Genomic DNA, 15,554 nt, shown 5'->3' with positions numbered 1-15,554 from the left:
TTTGTGTCATCAGATTTTTCAGGTTTTCTGCTTGTGATGGCATTTTTCTTCTGCGGCTTCTAAGGAGCAGTTAGATCATATATTTGAAACTGTAAAAAAAATTGCAACCTGTGTTTACAAAGTATCTCAGGTTCCTAGGAAATGTTTGGAATTTTCTACCAGGCCAGAGGTCTTCCAGGTTAGTATATTGTTCATGATACAGCGCAAAAGTGTTCACAATTCTTGCCTATTATATTCTATTGTCCTTGTCTCTCTGTGTCCATCAGAAATGTTGCCTTTTATTATCCTCTTGCTACAATTTGGAAAAGCTATGCCAATTAATTAATGTAGCATATATATTCTCTCACAAGCTTTCTCTGTGCTTTAATTACCAATCTGGCGAAGCAGTAGACCGAGGTCACAAGTTGAACATGCTTCATATTTGCCTCTATATGTGTTGCAAAACTGTCTAATATGCCTGTAATGACATTTCTGCTTGGATTTGATCAAGGGCAGCTAATGTCCAATGGGTCTAACAACAGATCTTGGAGAATTCTTTTTGTGCGATCAGAATGCCACTTTCTTTATGGGAAATAAAGACAATGTCTGGGTGTCTGTGTTTTCTCCCACCATGCAGACCTGCTTGGCATCAAATTCTCTTCAGATGCTCAATGCAGCAAGTCCTCTCCATTTTGGTCTCATCTGGAAGGTAATAAAGTTTCCAATATGAGCTGATGGTAGTACACGTACAAGTAATTGGTTTGATATTGTCACGTACTGAGAAGACGTAGTGAAATGCTTTTGCTTTGCATGCCATCCAGACAGGGTATCCAAGTGTAACTTCGAGGTAGCCCAGTACTAAAGAAATACAGAATATTACAGACAAGTGCAACAGTGGTTGACAAATAAGGTTCAAGGGTTAACAATGCATTTTCACCCAGCAAGAACATGGAATTTGTACACATTTATTGTATGTATTTTGCCAATCTCGATAATGAAAGTATTGTTAACATTTAGTTAGCACTGGCACTTTATTTTCTACGTCTAATTCAGAAGATGAAACCGTGCTTAGGATGTTGTTGAGAAATAAGTAGTGTGTAGTTGGAGATTTTGGTACAAGACCCTAGAATCACTATCCTAGTTTTCTCAAGACTTCAGCTTTATTTGTGCTCAGGATTATGCACGTTACTTCATGATTTGCAGTATTTCATCTCTTGCTGTCAGGTTACATAATCCATGGTGAGATTCCAACAGATGATCTGTTTGGCCTCAAAAAGCCACTTACACTGCCATTAGTGAAATATCGGCAGAGAAGATCACAAGCAGGTTGTTATCCCTCAATAAAACTCCAGATGTGCAGTTTTGTGAAATGAAAATAATATACAAAAGGTATCCAAGACAACTTGTCTGGAACACATTCTCAGTTGCCACTAACAATCTGAAATTACAATCAAAAAAGTTAGCTATCTTACAGAGAAACTTTCTGGAACATCCTTGGGAAGTGACCATAGATCTGCTTAGGTCCCCATACATCAGAGTACTTGCTCCTATCAGCTGTGAGAACCCTCATGCCTAATATGTTGATGGTCATAAGAAGTGGCAAAGTGTGCAGTATTTTATGACTCTTGATGCCTGTTGGATTTCACCACAATGCAAACTTGCTAAATTCTTGAAAGAAATTTCATGGTAAATAGGAGTTTTATAATTCAATGCAAGAATGAAATCTTATGACACACACAGCAACATAAATGCGGCACCCAATTTTTGACATGCGATGGTGATGGTGGTGCACGATCAGCTGCATATATAGCTTTAACCATACTCAAGATGTCAACTACTTACTTGCCAAGCTCATCTACTTCTGGCTTAGCCATCGATCCTCAGCAAATTGCTGAGAACAGAACTGTACATTAATGACAGCAGGGATATTGACTCCCTCCTTCACGCCAAGGGCAACGCTGGGAACTGGGCCATGTATGCAGCTGGATATGGGCAGGAAACGTCGATATCAGCATGGTCCTGGAATGTGCAGTGGCCAGGAGCTAAATGGGTGAATGGGGCATGAATTGGGGTATGAGTAAGTACCTGGCCAGCATCAAGTTTATAAATATGGCTGAGGTGTGAGTAGGGAAGGCAGCAAATATGCAACCTGGAGCAGAGCTAGATGTACAATAGCTGCTCCGGTTAAAAGTAATCATATTGCAACTTCCACTCTTGTGTATTGTACTAAATTTGGGGCAGTGGAACCCTTGATAATGCTGCAGTCATATCCTAATAATGTGTTTGATCTTTCAATGACTTCAAGAAGTGGGGTGGAGAGCACACCCATGTCAATCAGTGGTGCTGTAGTGGAGATGGTTGGGAGTTTCAAATTACCAGGTGTACTAATCACCATCAATTTGTCTTGGCTCAGCCAAGAAAGCACATTAGTGCCTCTACTTCCTCAGAATTCTAAGGAATTTCAGTATGTCCCTGATGACCCTCACCAATTTTCACAGATTGTGTAAAACATCCTATCTGGATGCTCTGACTTATCAAGAATCTATGAACCTCCCACCTTAAATACGTCTGATGACGTGGCCTCCACAGCCAATCGTGGCAACAAATTCCACAGATTCACCACCCCTTGGCTATAGAAATCTCTCCTAATCTTCATTCTAAACGGACTGTTTTCTGAGTGTGTACCCTCTGCTCTGAGACTCACGCACTATGGGAGGCTACTTTTGATACCGTTTTTGATATTGTTGGCTAGCTTACCTTCATAGCTCATTTTTTAGCTCCTTATGGCTATTTTAGTTGCCTTCTGTTGACTTTTAAAAGTTTCCCAATCCTCAGGTTCCCAATAATTTTCCTTCTATTATCTGCCCTGTGTTTTGCTTTTATATTGGCCTTGACTTCTCTTGTCAGCCACTTGCCTTTAGAATATTTCTTCTTTGGGATGTATTTGTCCTGTATCTTCCTAATTGCTCCCAGAAGCTCTAACCAATGCTGCTCTGCCGTCATCCCTGCTAATGTCTCCTTCCAATCAGCTTTGGCCAGCTCCCCTTTTATGCCTCTCTAATTCCCTTTACTCCACTGTAATACTGATACATCTGACTTTAGCTTCTCCCCCTCAAATTGCAGGGTGAATTCTATCATATCATAACTAAACTCCTCGGGGTTCCTTTTCCCTAAGCTACCTAATCAAATCTGGTTCATTACACAACACCCATTCCAGAATAGCCTTTCTCCTAGTGGGCTCAACCACAACCTTCTCTAAAAGAGCCATCTTGTAGGCACTCTACAAACTCTGTCTTGGACTCCATCATCAACCTGATTTTCCCAATCTACCTGCATATTGAAATCTGACTATTGTAACATTGCCCTTTTGACATGCCTTTTATATCTCCCATTGTAATTTGTTTTGTTAATGATTTCCAATTTTCAATTAATCCTATCTTCCTGCAAATTGTCTACATCCATTCATTCCCTGCCTCTTCATGTGGCTGCATAAGTGGTTCTGAAATGTTCATATCCTATCTGCTTTCAACAACCAGTGTTTCAGCACATTCTAGGAATCCATCACTCTCTGTGCACAGAAATTGACTTGTACATTTTTAAACTTTCCCACTTTCACCTTAAATCTACTTATGTTCTCCAATTTTTGACATTTCCACCTGGGGAAAACCTCTGATTAGTTACCCGATCGTTGCCTCTCATAATTTTATATACTCTTATCATGTTGTCCCTCAGCCACCATCACATCTAATACTCTCTAATGCATTCAGCATCCTGGTGAACCTCTTGGTCCAAAGTCTTTATATTCTTCCTGTAGTGCATAAACCAGAATGGGACAAAATACTCCAAATGTGGCCTAACTAAAGTTTTGTGCAGCTGCAACATGATTTGCCAACTTTAACTCAATACCCTGACCAATGAAGGCAAACATAACCTACACCTATTTTAGTACCCTAATCTCTTGTACTAAACTGGAGATTGGAAATTGCAGGCCTATTCTAACTTGAAACAGTTGAGAGACTGTTTCATCACTGCCCATAGATGAAGGTCACTTTCCTCATTCAATTTGGACTGGTTCCCATGGGATTGTTCTGATCCTTTGTATATCTCACTATACCTTTGAACTGGGCAGCCTTTATGTTGCTCAGAGCTCTTGAGAGAAAGGAGGATATTCATGAGATTTTAAAAAAACTTTAATCAGATTGGAGTGGCATGGTAGCGTAGTTCTTAGCACAATGCTTTACAGTACAGGCAACCGAGGTTCAATTCCTGCCACCACCTGTAAGGAGTTTGTACGTGCTCAACACTTCCTCTTGCTGCTTCAGTTTCTTCCCTCAGTCCAAAGACGTACAGGTTTGTAGGTTATATCGGTCATTGTAAATTGTCCAGTGATTAGGCTAGCGTTAAAAATTGGGCAATGAGGCTCGAAGGGATGGAAGGGCCTGTTCTGCGCTGTATCTCAATAAATAGATAAATATGTTCTCTGAGATAATGTAAAAGTAATTTCTTTGGTGAAGGAAGAGCTAGCTAGCTGCTATGCTTGGTCATGTGTAATAGTTTTAAACATGTTTTATGGTTTTTTTCAGTAACCTTCCTCTAACTTATAAATTATTTCAAAGTTCTTGAATTTCTGACAAAGGTATGATGGTTTCTCTTTTCAGTACTTGAATAATGTGCTTAAGCAAAGAAAGAGTCCAGATTTGCAGATTCAAAAAATTTCAGTTTATTCAGTGTTACAGAAATGCCACAAAAGATAAATCCCCAATACAAAATGAGTCAAAATCATAAATCAGAACACCACATCTAAAACTTTGATTAATTTCCTATTTTAAAAGATCCAAGAAGTAAAGGGTGAACTTTCCACTTTTTCCCACAGACCCAAGTTACAGACTAACTTGACATTTGTTGTGTATTGGTTAATTTCATGTTGCTTAACTATGTAAAATTGAGTAGAATTCCAAGAGCAGGCAGAAAGTTAATCTAAACGGGTTAACCACTTCAGTGAACAGATTATGCCAATGAAGTATAACAACTGGCAAGAGAGACACCAGAGACATAACTAACAGTAGTTTATACTTGATTAAGATTCACTTCTGAATTCACTGGTTTGCTGCATTGAGCTCAAAATTACTGGTCTTCTTCCACCACCAATTCCCATCTCACTCCCCCCTCTGAAAAAACCAGACGTACCGCTACTCGCACTGCTGCTATAATCCCCATAATTTCCTGTAAAAGGGAGAGGAAAGAAAAAGGACACTTTAGAATATGGATCCTGAAATTTAGAAAACAATTGCAATGACAACATCAAGCAGGTCACAATTTTAACAAAGTAAAACAGCCCCAAGTGCTTCACTTAAATTTTAGTAAGCAAATGCTTGACTCTAAGATTTTATGTATATGGATATATCAAAGCATTTTGAAAATCGTAAATTTTAAAGGAGGAGAGAGAAAAAAGGTGGAAATGAAATTTTGAGAAAGAAATCACTGAAATGTAGGAACTACTTATCTCTAAGTGTCATTCCATCAGTCATGGCACAGAGTGTGCAGAGTAGGTTACAGGGGTAGGGAAGGTCATTGTTATGGAAAGATTTGAAGACTCAGATCTTAAAACTGAGGTACAGGTATGCATCGCTTCATGTCCAAGATACGTTCTGTGAAATCAGACTGATTCAAGCTGACAGGAAGACGACAGTACTACGTGTCACAACAGTGGTGTGCAGAAGAGCATCTCAAAGCACATAATCGTTAAACCTTGAAGTAGATGGGCTACAGCAACAGAAAACCATGAGCCTACATTCAGTGGCCATTTTATTGGGTACAGCAGGTACCTAATAAAAGTGGCCACTAAGACTATGGTAGCTTTAATTGAAAATAAACTTATTGCAAGAATCGTTAGAGACTTTCATGTGTTTCTAAAATGACTTCTACCGTGAACTGTAGTTTTTCCTCCACCATAGTCAAAGGAGTTTTAGCCATAGTTCATCTATTTCCCGCATCTCTGCTCTCCATCCCTCACGTCTCAGACAGAGCAAGGACAGAGATCGTCCAGTCATTATCTTCCACCTCACCAGCTCTGTGTTTAATAGCTCATCCTTTACAATTTGCACCAGCTTGCACAATATTCCACAACTGGATACATCTTCCCCTTCACTGCCTTTCATCGTGTAAAAGAGACTGCTCCCTTTGTGATTCCCTGGGCAACTGTCTTCTATCCCAATGGCACTGCATGTTTTGTGAAATTACAGGAGATGTTACACCTGTCCTTTCATCTCTTTCCTTCCCAGTCTCTGGGGGTGCAAACAGCCCTTCTAGTTGGAGCAACAACTCATTTGCACTTCTTCCAATCTAGTGTCTTGCACTCAGTGTTCACAATGTGGTTTCCTCCACCAGATGCAGACTGAGTGACAACATTGCAGAGCACCAGGAGTGACCAAAGCCTCCTTCTGTTGCCTATTTAACTCTCCATCCAGCTCCCACTCTGTCTGTGGCTTCCTATAAGGGGGACCAACATGAGCTTTGCAACTCATTTTCTGTCTGGGCCATGTTGCTGCCTTCTCGACTTGATATTGAGTACTGCAACATAAGGGAACTTCCTCTATTTGCCCATTGATTTACCTCACTTTAAAAGTAAGCCTGGCCGACTGGACACGTCAGACAGCCTGACATTGCACACCTTGTCATGCTCCTCTGTTTCTATTCTCACTCTCTAACTGCCCCGATTAATCCATCGACTGGTTGACGCCAATAACATCTCCATAGCAATCTTGGCTTCCCCCATCTGAGATACTCCCTTGGTCCTATTGACCTGTCCCCCACCTTCCTGGCAACTTAAAGCTCTTACTTTCTTTCTTTCTCAATCCTGATGAAGGACTTTTGACCTGAAACATTTGACTCTATTTCTCTTTCCTTGGATGCTACCTGGCCTGCTGAGTATTTCCAGTGCATTTTTAAAATTTCATATTTGTAGCATCTGCATTTTTTTCACAGTATCAGGGGAATCCGATGCTTGGTTTTTGGATGTTATCACTGAGATCATGATCATAGGTGAGAAATAGCCTCTGCAGACTTTGAATTATAGGAAATAAGCTGCCTACCAAATGAGAGCAGGGAAGGGCAATTCAAAGTTGAAGCATTGTTCAAGTTCAAGGTTATTGTCATTCAATCGTACGCATGTACACCGCCAAGCCAAACAATACTCCTCCAGACCACAGTGCACAGCATGGTATGTATAGCTCTCACACATCACATAAAGTAATATAGCCACAAATAAATTAACAAATAGTAAGGGTGCATTGACAACACAAGTTAAAAAGTAAACAGCGTAACACTACTGGGGCTTCGTACGTGATGAGACCTGAGAGGTGGCAGGGAATTCATTTGTCTTATGGCCTGGGATAAGAAGCTGTTTCCTATCATTGGACAATGATTAAACAAGCAATGGTATCTTTTGTTGCAAACAGGTAAAGAAACGACAAAGAGGTGTTGCTGACCATGGTCACAATCGTATGGGGTGCCAGGGTGTCATTCAAGCCCCAATTTAGGACACAACAGGACACTTGAGGACTGAAGGCAACAGAAACATGTAAAAGAGAGTGTTGATTTATAAGAAGCAACTATCAAATGTGAGCCTTTTTGGGGAAGAGTAATTACAGAGCACGTGAAAGGGAGAAGACAGCAACAGAGGACAGTGAACCATTCATGATATCAATTCCTAAGGGGATCAGGAAAGTCATTTGGAAAACATTCATAAGAATCATAATTACAGAAATAAGTACCACTGCTCTGAAAATATACAACGGAATAATTTGTAAACAGAACAATGACATATCAAGACTTGGAGAAGAAGGAAGAATATTTCCAGAATATTCCATTTTTCATTTTGCGGTTTGTGTTTCGGTCAGCAGTTAAAATTTTAAGCAAGGATTATAAATTCCCTTACCTTGCTGTGAAACTTGTTGTACGCTGAGGGTTTTGACGCCTTCTACCATCCTGTTGATAAAAGAAACACTCGTGTAACAACAGCCATTTCTAGGATGTTCAGAAATATATTTTCTTCAGGTTACCAAAGGTTTCCTTCTGAAAGGAGCAATGACCTGCATGGGTGAAGTTGATGGGCACATTTACCCTATCGAGCCTTGCCGAGTAAGTCCGAGTGCTGCTGGTGAACAGCAGTAGCCTCGTCACTGTGCTTATGGAGCTATTCGTCAGCCTGCTTATATTGTACAGTGCTTCATCCACTGCAGCATCAAGGGAGATTTTACCTAATGGTGACTGAATCACTGACTGGATGTTCATTCGGACAGTGAGTTTGATGTACTTCTGGGGTCAGATGAAAACCAGCCTTTAAACAAAAGTAAGTGCCACTCCCTGGACCAAATGTCCACTAAAGACAAAGACTCTAGTAATGAAGAGTGCAATAAAGAGCCTGTACAGATTGTACTCTGCAAGTATACAGGACTGTGGCATAAAGCCAGTGTGGTATCTGGAACTTGGAAAAGACCAAAGCCCTACCTGGTTTCCTCTTGCGCCAGTAGTTTACTGTAGGTGTTAATTTCAATATCCAGAGCCAACTTGACATTTATCAGCTCATCGATTTCACGAGATTGCTTAGTAATCTCCTGGTTTGCTTTCCTGATGGCTTCTTGCAGATCCGCGATAGACTTTCTACTATCTTTGAGAGACAACTCGCCGCGTTCCTCTGCTTCAGCGATCATACCTTCTAATTTCATACGCTGAGACACAGAGAGGTTAATGTGGACACTTTTGCAGATTATAACATGAAGCCCTGCCAACATCCCCCCACCCTGCTATTGCTACAAATTCGAAAGGGCCATACTGAGAGTAGAGTATTGCAGATTGGTTCAGAAATAGTCGAGTTCTCAAGCATTACACTGGAAGGAACCAGCTGGGTTGTTATTACTGAAAGTTTCCCAGTGTATGATTTAGCTCAGATTGACCATCTGTCTCTTGGTCATTTGCTTTGGGCTGGGAAGAGAAAAGTGCAGATGCAAGAGCTGGCAGATGCTGCAGTCTGGAGTAAGAAGATAGCAGAACTACTGTAGAAGATCAGCAGGTGAAGAAGCATCTGTGAAGGCAAAAAGAATTATTGACAATTCGGGTCGGGAGGTTGCATTAGGACTCGGGGCTTGAGAGGAAAGACAGTTTACGGCAGTTGTAAAGGCTGCAAGCAAGATCTCTTGTGTACTTTCACCTCCTGACTTACCTGCTGTTTTAAATACTCGATATCCTGAGTCAGCTTACGGATGCGACCCTGCAGATCGCTACACTCCGATTTGATCACTCGTAAGTCATCTCCTTTACCTGCAGGCATTGAATTGAGTTCCATCATCTGCAAGGAGACACCGGTAGTCGTTAGTAAGGGGTTCTCCTCCCAGCACAGAGGTCAGAGCTATCAATGCACCTCTACGTGGGGCTGGAGCTGGATCTCACCTTAGTCTGTTTCCATCTATTAGCATTTTCACGGCATTTATCTACCATAGATTGGTATTGGTTTCTGACTTCATTGATGATCTGGTCTGTATCCAGTACGCAGCCAGTGTCCACCTGCACGCTGACAGAAGTGTTCTGAATCTGTGTTTCCAGCTCACGGATTTCCTGAAGATGGGCAAAGCAAAGCTAATGTAAGGAGACTGGACTGAACAGCAAAAGGACCAGAAGGCTCTTGCACCGCGCAGCATATTTACCTCTTGGAAGATTGTCTTCAGGAATTCGATTTCATCAGTCAGGCTTTCTAGTTTTGCTTCCAATTCCACCTTGTTCATGTAGGATTCATCGACATCCTGGAGAGAGTAGGGTACAAGGTTTGTAAATCTCTTGAAGAGTTCCAACTGAAATGGTGCTACAGAGAGCTAGACAGTAAGTAGTGCTCACCTTCTTGACCATGACAAACTCGTTTTCCATTTCAGTCCTCTTGTTAATTTCATCTTCGTATCTGAAATGAACCACGGACATTACTGGCAATCCCTTGGAAATCAACCTTTCTGTCCCGTTTCTTCCACAGGGCCATGCTGGCTGTCGGAACTCCTTGCTCCCTGACGCTTAGCCATGATTTCCTCACACTCCTATTTATCCCCGTGTGTGCACCGCTCTTCCAGACATTTGATTCCGCAAGACACAGCATCCTGCTACGCGAGACACGTCGACCGTGCAGCGCCTCGACGGAATGAAACAACATTCGCTGCCGCCCCTGAACTGACGACTATTTCGGTGACTCCCTGAGCTTTGAGTGACACCTCTCTATCCAGACCTCAGCCTTAACAGAGCTCTCCCCGACGAGCACTTGCCCGACCCAGCTTCCAGACCTCCACTAGCTGTTGTTAGGTAACAATGAAACCCAGTGATTGTAACCGGGAATTGCACGATTTGCCCGATTCCGCTCATTTTTTTCTCTGGACCAGTGAACAGATACGGGACGAGAACAGACGAGCTGGGAAATATTGATGAGAGACAGCACACTTACTTGCCCTTAAAGTCCTCAACTAGACCTTGCATCTGAACAAGATCCGCTTCGAACTTCAGCTTCTCCTGCCCAAGAGTGTCCAGTTGCCTCTTGAGGTTGTCAATGTAAGCTTGGAACATGTTATCGATGTTGGAGGTGGACGATCCCTGCTTCTTCAGGAGCTCCAGTTTGATCTTCAGCTGAGTATTCTGCTTTTCAAGAACGCGGACCTGCGGGTAACGAATGAACACACGCTTAGATTTGCATTGAGCTGGTAAGGAAGTGAAAAGAGACATTTGCACGATGCTGCCAAGACAGGCGCAGCAGCGGGTTACAGACACGAGCAGTCGGCAGAGCTGGATAAGGTACCTGGTTTATGAAACTTGCGAACTGGTTGTTGAGCGTCGTGAGCTCCTTCGTTTCCTGCATCCGAACTTGTTGCAGATGGGTGTCATTTTGTGGCAGTGGGGCGCTTAGATCAAGGGCCGGCATCATCGAACCAGAGCCGTAAGCTGAACCAGAGCCGTAAGCTGAACCAGAGCCGAAAGCTGAACCAGAGCCGTAAGCTGAACCAAGCCCCATCGCTGAGCTGGAAATCAGACGTCTTGTCATTCCCACTCCTCCTCCTCCAAATGATCCTACCCTTCCTGAAATCATACTCATGGCCTTTCTGCCACCAGCTCTTCGCAAGGAACCGCTGCCACCACCAAAACTACTCCGGATCGATGAGGTGTTTCCACCCTGTACGGTCCGTTTGATGGTCGTTTGGCTGCTGTATCCGCTGCTCATGGTGGAATTCGAGATTTCTGCTCTCGTTACGAGTTTGCTGGAGCGATCAGTCCCGAACTGAACTACTGGCGCAGGTGAGAGTGGCTTTGAGCTGCTTTTATGAGCAGTGCGGATCTGGGCTTGGTCGGGGTGTCAGATGACAGAAAGGGGAATGGTAATATCGAGTTAGAGGAGGGGCTCGGCACGCCCTCTCTGCTATGGGTTCCAACCTGTCCGCTTGCGCAGGGGTAACCGCTCTGGATGCCTCGGGCCAAACTGGCGTCAGCAAGAATGAGTGAGGCCGGGAAGCAAGAGCGCCCTCGTGGTGTTCTTAAGCTACGTCGATCAAGAGCATTAAAAGACTGTTGAACTGCTCTGCCCACTTGACCGGTGGTTGATATTTATCGTACGGAGAGGTGGGCTGAACAACAGAGAAGCGAGCCTTTCTGGATTGAAATTTCTTTTGGGCAGTGTTTCACAATAACCAATCCTCTTTGTCCATGAGCGAAACTGGAGCTTCTTTCCGTTATTCAGTTCAAGTACAACAGAGCAGATGATGCTACTGAGGTGGAAGAATATGGAGCTCGTCCTTCAATGTCCCTTGAAATTGCTTGCGTGTTTCTGTTTGTCTTTGTGTAACATACAATCGCTTTAAAACTCAAACTCTTTTAAATTGTGGAATATTAAAATCATCTCCTTTACTTAGAAAATCACGGTGCAGAGAGCAAGATAAACTATCGGGGCTGGCTTGTCAAACAGAGGAGCATATTGCAATAGGAGCCATGATTTGGGAAGAATATATTAAAACTCCTTGAGCTTAGGGGAGTAAAAGAGAACGAATTTAAACTAGAACACTTGTATATTCGGTTGTACTGTATGGGCATTTTGACATAAGTTGCATATTTCATTGTGATTGGGCAACATTTAGGTCATATTTGTACATTGATCCATTTGGAAGCGGAACGTGTGCTTTAGTTGAATGATTCTGAGCCAATCCGATGAAATAATTGATTTTTGACCAAATATAAATCAGAGCATTGAGTATAGGAGTTGGGATGTAATGTTAAAATTGTACAAGGCATTGGTAAGGCCAAATTTGGAGTATTGTGTACAGTTCTGGTCACCGAAATATAGGAAAGATGTCAACAAAATAGAGAGAGTACAGAGGAGATTTACTAGAATGTTACCTGGGTTTCAGCACCTAAGTTACAGGGAAAGGTTGAACATGTTAGGTCTTTATTCTTTGGAGCGTAGAAGGTTGAAGGAGAACTTGATAGAGGTATTTAAAATTGTGAGGGGGATAGATAGAGTTGTCATTAATAGGCTTTTTCCATTGAGAGTAGGGGAGATTCAAACAAGAGGACATGAGTTGAGAGTTAAGGGGCAAAAGTTTAGGGGTAACACAAGGAGGAATTTCTTAACTCAGAGAGTGGTAGCTGTGTGGAATGAGCTTCCAGTAGAAGTGGTAGAGGCACATTCGATATTGTCACTTAAAGTAAAATTGGATAGGTATATGGACAGGATAGGAATGGAGGGTAATGGGCTGAGTGCAGGTTGGTGGGACTAGCTGAGAGTGAGCGTTTGGCACGGACTAGAAGGGCCAAGATGGCCTGTTTCCGTGCTGTAATTGTTATATGGTTAAACCAGAAATTTCCCATCAGATCCTTTTTAGAAGTTTCATCTCTCAGCTTCAACCTATTTCCTCTAGATTTGAGTTCCCTTTTCCTTGGAAAAAGACCATGTGCATTCTCTTAATGATTTTATATACTTTGTCATCCCTCAGTCTCCTATGTTACAAGGAACAAAGTCCTTGACTAACAACCTCTACCCTCAAGTCCTAACAACATCCTTGTAAATCTTCTCTACACTCTTTCCAGTTTAATAAACTATTTCACTTAATGGAGAGACCAAAACTGAATACAGTACACAAAGTCATAAAGGGGTTTGGAGTCAAGGACAAGGCTTTTATATTTGAGACTTTCCCTTTGAGCTGGAACGTTCAAGGATATCTTCATAGGAGCTTGAGGAGATAACGGCATGTCACCAAAGATGTTTGCAAATTTCTACAGATATACAGTGGAGAGCATTCTGATTGCTTGCATAATAGCCTGCTATGGAGGCTCCAATGCCCAGGATTACAAGAGGCAACAGAGGTTTGCAGACTTACCCAGTTCCATCACAGGCACAACCTTTCCTGCCATCACGTGGTAGGTTACTTAGGACTGAGATGAGGTGAATTTTTTTTCACTCAGAGTGTGGTAAACCTTTGGAGTTCTGTGGATGCACATCCATTTAAAACAACAATGGATGGAATTCCGGATTTCAAGGAATGTGCGGATAGTGCTGGGAAAACTATCAGAAGATCAGTCTTTTACCTCAATTTAGGCTTGATGGGCCAGATTACATACAGATGCTACTATTCTTTATGTTCTTATGACTGTTCTGATGATTAATGCTTTCCAGATACCAATTTGCCTGTCCACACAGGTTGTTCACTCTACCCTTCTCAGTTTCTCAGTTCTAGTGAGGCATGAGACACCTTGAATTCCTGCAACAGGAATATATGAAGACCAAGTGTGAATAGTGGAATGGATGCACAGTAGCCCAAGCTAGCCACTTACTTGCCTAACTCTGACAGAGTCTCCTGATCCCACAAAGGGTTTTTCAACCACATCAGATGTCACAGAACTGGACTGAAAGATTGCCATCCTCCTCAAAGCCGAAAAGAAGATGAAGAAGAAAGTGGATGAATGAGACCTGGAAGTTGTAAGATGGGCAACTGAAGACGAGAACACTAAAGTGGTTGTCTAGATGTGACAAATACATGGTTGAGAGTTTCAGCAGCTGAGGTGATGGGCCAGAGATGGATTTGTATTATGTTATGGAGATGACACTACATGAAAAGCTGTGTTTGAAAATGTAAGTCAAAAGTTGCTTGTAGTCCTTTGCTCGAGAAACAGGTTACTGCTAAAAGGAAATAAATAAACATTAACATTTTTATAATGCAGCACATCCCAATCTGATGGCTTGGGAACACTCTAGTGCAGTACAGGTCATTCCAGAATTACCAGCACCCATTACATCCAAACAAACTCCCATAAATTTATTAAATTAGAATGGCTGATGTGCACACATACGTTTTCCTTCAGAAAACAGCAGAACTAGTTTTCCTCTTTATAGAAATTATTCTTTCTTATCAGTCTTATATGCTTTTGATGCCATTTATTACAATACTGTGGAGGTATGGTTTCTGTATTGACTTTTGTGTATTTTCCACCTGATGGACAAACTTGACTTTTAGGTATCAGTACAAATGAAACCTGTTTGCGGTAACACTCCAGAGTCAGTGTGCAACACTAAACCAAGACTCAGTCTGCCCTCTCGTGGACATAAAGATCACAAAGAACAATTGGATGAAGAGGAAGGAAATTGTTCAGGACTCCTGGGCCAATATCTCACCATCAATTAGTGTTATTAAAGCTCATTATCAACTTTTCTGTTTGTAGGAGCTTGCTGTGTTGGTTATTGTACTGTCTGATCTAATTCAAATTGCTTTATTGGTGTTGGGAGACACTGATGTTGGGAAATTAAATAGTATTTTCTTCTGTTAATAGCCATCAAGCTATTATTTGAAAAGTGACATAATTTGTGACTAGAAAGAGGATTACTTTTATCTGGATTGTAAAAGCAATGTTATGACATAAAAGCCTGAATTGGCTGGTTGAATAGTTTTCCAACAACAACCTTGCACTTAACATCAGCAAAGCCAAGGAATTGGTTGTGGACTTCAGGAAGTAGATGTCAGGGAACACACGCCAGTCCTCGTCGAGGGATCAGCAGTTAGAAAGGGTGAGCAGCCTCAAGTTCTTGGGTGTCAACATCTGGTGAGGATGTATCCTGAGCTCAACTCATTGATGCAATCATGAAGACACACCGGCAGCTATATTTTGTTAGGAGATTGAGATTTGCTATTTCACCAAAGATTCCAGCAAATTTCTACAGATGTACAGTGGAGACCATTCTGACTGGTTGCATCACAGCCTGATAGGGAGGCTTCAATGTACAGGATCAAAAGAGGCTGCAGAGGATTGTAAACAGAGCTAATTTCAACACGGACACAAACCTCCCCACCATTGGGGACATTTTAAACTGGTGCTGCCTCAAGAAGGCAGCGTCCATCACTCTCTGGGACATGCCCTCTTCTCGTTAAAGGTACCAAGGTACAGGAGCCTGAAGACCCACATTCAACATTTTAGGATCAGCTTCTTTCCCTCTGTCATCAGATTTATGAACAGTCCATGAACCTATGAACACCACCTCACTATTCTTCTTTGGCCCTGCTTATTTATTG

The 15,554-nt window shown here is 42.1% G+C and overlaps 1 protein-coding gene across 1 annotated transcript; it reads right to left on the bottom strand.

The window, feature by feature from the left end:
- Window positions 1–4,681: 4,681 nt before the first annotated feature.
- Window positions 4,682–11,406, bottom strand: LOC132384663 (keratin, type II cytoskeletal 8-like). The gene is made up of 9 exons (XM_059955993.1): window positions 10,805–11,406; window positions 10,457–10,665; window positions 9,868–9,928; window positions 9,681–9,776; window positions 9,427–9,591; window positions 9,200–9,325; window positions 8,488–8,708; window positions 7,916–7,965; window positions 4,682–5,202 (listed from the first exon to the last, which is right to left on the bottom strand). The coding sequence occupies exons 1-9, from the start codon at window positions 11,222–11,224 to the stop codon at window positions 5,057–5,059; spliced, it is 1,494 nt and encodes a 497-aa protein (XP_059811976.1). The 5' UTR covers window positions 11,225–11,406; the 3' UTR covers window positions 4,682–5,056.
- Window positions 11,407–15,554: the final 4,148 nt, after the last annotated feature.

Source organism: Hypanus sabinus, chromosome X1 (assembly GCF_030144855.1).
Source record: "Hypanus sabinus isolate sHypSab1 chromosome X1, sHypSab1.hap1, whole genome shotgun sequence".
Lineage (NCBI taxonomy): Eukaryota > Metazoa > Chordata > Chondrichthyes > Myliobatiformes > Dasyatidae > Hypanus > Hypanus sabinus.
Note: the sequence above shows the minus strand (reverse complement) of the source record. Positions and strands in the feature narration are given on the sequence as shown.